General features: G+C 38.8%; 2 protein-coding genes across 2 annotated transcripts; one reads left to right on the forward strand and one right to left on the reverse strand.

Moving 5' to 3' along the window:
• The first annotated feature begins 342 nt into the window (after positions 1 to 342).
• On the forward strand, positions 343 to 1365 carry LOC113849447 (probable calcium-binding protein CML22). The gene is made up of 4 exons (XM_027479361.1): positions 343 to 575; positions 667 to 866; positions 974 to 1148; positions 1258 to 1365. The coding sequence occupies exons 1-4, from the start codon at positions 371 to 373 to the stop codon at positions 1347 to 1349; spliced, it is 672 nt and encodes a 223-aa protein (XP_027335162.1). The 5' UTR covers positions 343 to 370; the 3' UTR covers positions 1350 to 1365.
• On the reverse strand, positions 487 to 4507 carry LOC113849446 (receptor like protein kinase S.2-like). Its single transcript, XM_027479360.1, has one exon. The coding sequence runs from the start codon at positions 4192 to 4194 to the stop codon at positions 1675 to 1677; it is 2520 nt and encodes an 839-aa protein (XP_027335161.1). The 5' UTR covers positions 4195 to 4507; the 3' UTR covers positions 487 to 1674.

A 4507-nucleotide genomic window follows, 5' to 3' on the forward strand; every position in this document is an offset into this window, starting at 1 on the left:
TTTTAAATTTAAGTGATATTGACTCAAGTTTATGCAACTTCTGCATGTCAAGATATGGCTTTGATTTGTTCTGGCTGTTCTCTTTTTCTTTTCTTTCTTTTATTCTTTAGCAAGGGAAAGAAAAGAAAACCAAAGACACTACTGTTTAATAATTATTCTACAGTTTTCAAATTGAAAATTTTCGTTTCGATCTTTCACTATTGGAATTTGCTTAATTTAAGAGTGAAACAATACATTGTCTGTGGCTGGTCAAAATTAAACATGTTCTATAGCCTGTATCTCTTAATGTATTCCTTTGGATTTCCCTCTTCCTCATTCCGAGAAATGTAATCTTATCTTTTGCTTTTTCCTGAAGTCTTTGCTCCATAAAATGGGGGGCATGTTTTCTTGTTTCAACAAGAAGAAGAAGCCAAGCAAGAAAAAAAGCTTGGAAGAGAAGCTTGAACGGAAAATAGCTGAAATAAAAAGATATAAATTTGGAGAAAGAAGAATGAAATCAATTGATAACATATTTATGATGTTCCCTACGTTCGAGGAGAAACTGAAGTCGTTAAGAGTAATGTTTGAAAAGTATGGTAAGTTTCAAAAACAACCCCAACATTCTTTTCTTTATGAACCAAAGCACATAAATTTTGATAGAAAACTAACCTTTTGTATCTTTCACAGATGTGAACTCTAATGGATCTATAGAGCCTAATGAACTAAAAAGGTTGTTAGAACATTTGCAACTTCATCTTCCAGAGGATGAAAGTCAGAATATTTTTAAGTACTGTGATATTGATGGAAGCAAGGGGATACAGTTCAATGAATTTATTGTTCTTCTATGCCTCGTACATCTCCTAACAGAACCTTCATCTTCTGATAATGTATTCATCAGAAACTTAATTTGTGCTATCTTGATCTTGAACTTGATAGACATATCTGCTTAAACTGTGCAGTCACTACTGATATAATGATTATGTTTTCCTCTCAGCCTTCCAAAGCAGAGTTAGCACAGATTGGAGAAATTTTTGACACCATAGTTGAGGTCTTTCTGTTTTTTGATCATAATTCTGATGGGAAGATTAACCATGAGGACATGGCCTTGACATTGAATGAGACTACCCCTCGGGAAAGATCACCATCGCACATCACTAGAAAACGACTTGGTAATAGTAACTTCACTTCAATTCCTCCTTTATAACATGATCTGTTGTTTCATTTTTCATTTCACTATCCTTATTTGTATGTCACTGTCTGGTTTTGTTTTCCTTGCAGAAGATATAGACTGGGACAAGAATGGGCAGGCCACATTCAGGGGGTTCCTCTTTGGTTTCATCAAATGGATTGGGATTGATGTTGATGAATAGCTATTCTACTGCAGAGAATGCTTAAATTTAGATTAGATAGTGCTTAATGTGTATAAGCTTGAATTTTATCATTTTCTTGAAACTTTGGTTGGAGAAATTTATACATTTTGCTTGTGGGAATATAAGAAAAATTATGATAGAAATACATAATTTGACTAATGCTTCAGCTGAAAGATAAACCGATACATTAAACTTCTGTATATACAACCTAGCATAGATAATAAGCAGATAAAATAGATAAAATAAGGAGATACAAAGAAACAGCCTTCTCTATTTTACAAAAATTTCAGTTTCCTTAGGTTACACCAATGACCACTGTAACTACTTACTGTATTCCTAGAGCTTGGATTCTCTTAATCATTTCCAAAGAACTAGCATTTCTTTGTCTCCATTCTTCCATGCTTTCCGTGTTATTCTGCATGAGTAATTTGTCATTGCCACCAAGGATGCTTACTATTTGTCTCATGGTTGGTCTTAACTGTGGGTTGCAACGGGTGCATGCAATTCCTAACCTTACCAATCTCATCAGTTCTTTGTCATTGAACTCTCCATTAAGTCTTATGTCAGCTAATTCCTTCAATGGTCTTTTTCTCATCTCAAATTCATGAACCTTCTTCACCAAAAGCACCTCTGGCTGCCTGAAGTCCACTGCCATCTGTCCAGTGACAACTTCAAGCACCACCACACCAAAACTATAAACATCAGCTGCTGAGGTAGCTTCACCAGATTCCACATATTCTGGTGAAATGTAGCCGAATATCCCACGAACTGATTTTCTAGTGTCAATGATTACATGATGGCCATGCTCATTTCTTGACAAAAATTCAGCTAGAGCAAAACTGCTTAGTCTTGGGTTCATATCTGGTTCAAGGATGACAGCTGAAGAGGTAATGTTTCTGTGAATCACTTGCTCATCCCATTCCTCATGTAGATAGAGGACTGCAGAGGCCAGTCCTTTTACTATGTTGTACCTGTGGTGCCATTGGAGGACAGAACACCCAGTTCTACTTCCACTGCTATGATGCAGAAGCTGTTGACTGAGAATTCTGCTTGCTGAGTAATCATAAATAACTAGCATCTCTCCTTGCTCAGTGCACCACCCACGAAGCTGCACCAAATTCCTATGGCGAAGCTTTCCTAGATTCCGCAGTTCATTCGAGAATCTGTCGCGCAATGCGGGACACGTCTTCATCCCCAGGCGTTTCACCAAGACATGGCAACTGTCATCAAGTATGCCATGATAAGCAGTTCCAAAATCTAGCTCAGCAACCCTTCTTGAATCTGAAAAGTTATCTGTAGCAGAAATAATCTCCTTGTATGATATTTCTCTTGGAGTTTCAACCATGGGAAACGATTGGTGGTGATTCATGCTCTTAGAAGAGATGATTTCACTGTTTTTGTGTTCAGCAGTTACATACACAGTTTCACCTGCGGCTGTGACATAGTTTGATGAAGTATAGTTGGTGATTATGCTAGCATTCTCTGTGGTAGAGCTGGTGCCACTTGTGCTACTAGGACTATGACTAGTCCCTGATGGGGAAGAGAGAGATATATATAAAGGGTGGGAGAGAAATGAAGGGAGTGCTGGCAAATGGAAAGCAATGTCAGAAAGTGCTTCCACAACCCATTTCATGTTTGGCCTCAATTGTGGGTCATGGAGTGTGCAGAGGAGGCCTATGTGAATGAAATGTTGCATCTGTGAAAGCTTGTAGGAACCATCTGGTAACCGAGTATCAGCTGCTTCCAGAAGTTTCCCTTCATCAGAAAGCCTTCTGATCCAGTCAAGCAAAATGATTTGTTCATCCGGGTATGTGAGATCTATTGCTCTTCTTCCAGACACCACCTCTAGCACAACTATCCCAAAGCTGAAGACATCAGATTTGGAGGTAGCATTGCTTGGCTTCTGCAAGCTTTCAGGTGGAAGATACCCAATTGTGCCACCAATTCTTGATGTCTCTCCCAACCTGAAATGGTCAACTTTTGTTGAAGTTTTTTTACTATTGATATACTTGTACTCAAGCTCATGTTCTAGCCACCTAGCCATGCCAAAATCACCCAAGCGAGCATTGTAATGAGAATCAAGCATCACATTGCTGGTTTTAACATCCCTATGAATGATTTGAGTTTCTAGTTGTTCATGGAGATAGTACAATGCAGCTGCCAAACCTTTAACAATTTTCCCTCTTTGTCCCCAACCAAGAGGCTCAGCCTTCAAGTTCTCATGCCTGCGAAATAGTACACGGTCAAGGCTTCGGTTAGGCATGTAGTCATAGACAAGGTGCAATTGATCTTCATGAACACACCAACCCCTCAACCTCACAAGATTCTTGTGGCGAAGATCTGCCACAGCTGTTAATTCTGCTGCAAAACTCTTCTCAAATTGTTTTCCTTTCTCTTCTAAACAGCACTTCACAGCAACCACTGTTCCATCACTTGGTAAAACAGCCTTATAAACTTTGCCAAACCCTCCACTCCCTAGAACTTGGTCTTCACAGAAACCATTTGACCCTATGAAAAGCTCTGCATAACTGAAAATCCTTGGGTTGTCCGAGCCAATGTTGACAGAAACTTGCACACCATCCATGTCATGAAACAACAAACCAGAGTTCTTGTTCTCTTTGTGCTCTCCTCTTTGGCAAATTCTCCACCACCCTGAGTCATAGAACTTGATCAAAGAATCACGGAGCAAATCAAGAACTTGCCCCCCACAAGCCCTTTGAGGTTGTTTAGCCTTATCTTGTTTCTTTGCTGTTTGAAAGGGTTGTTGTTGGACACCCTTTTCAAATGGTTGCATCATTTCACCAGATTTTGGTGGTAAAACAATGCATAGGCGATTGAGCTGCATGGTGGTGGCTTTGGTGAGTGATTTGTTGGAAAACAAGGTATTTGAACATGGATATGAAAATAAATGGTATTGAGAGAGATATTGAACAGGCTCTTTGGTATTTGATTTGATATTTAGTTCTTGTTGGGGTGGTGGTATTTTTCAACGCGTTTAGTTTGCATAAGTTGAAATTTTGGACAACTATTGGCCAAATTGGAACCTACCTCTAAGGTGATGTCAATGTTCCAGAGGCATTTATTTTATTTCATTGAAAATCTTCATTTGTTTCTTGAACTTCCAGAAAGATTGAATAAGTGGTTTCACACCTTGACAT

Source organism: Abrus precatorius, unplaced genomic scaffold (genome assembly GCF_003935025.1).
Source record: "Abrus precatorius isolate BTA unplaced genomic scaffold, Abrus_2018 Scaffold9, whole genome shotgun sequence".
Classification (NCBI taxonomy): domain Eukaryota; kingdom Viridiplantae; phylum Streptophyta; class Magnoliopsida; order Fabales; family Fabaceae; genus Abrus; species Abrus precatorius.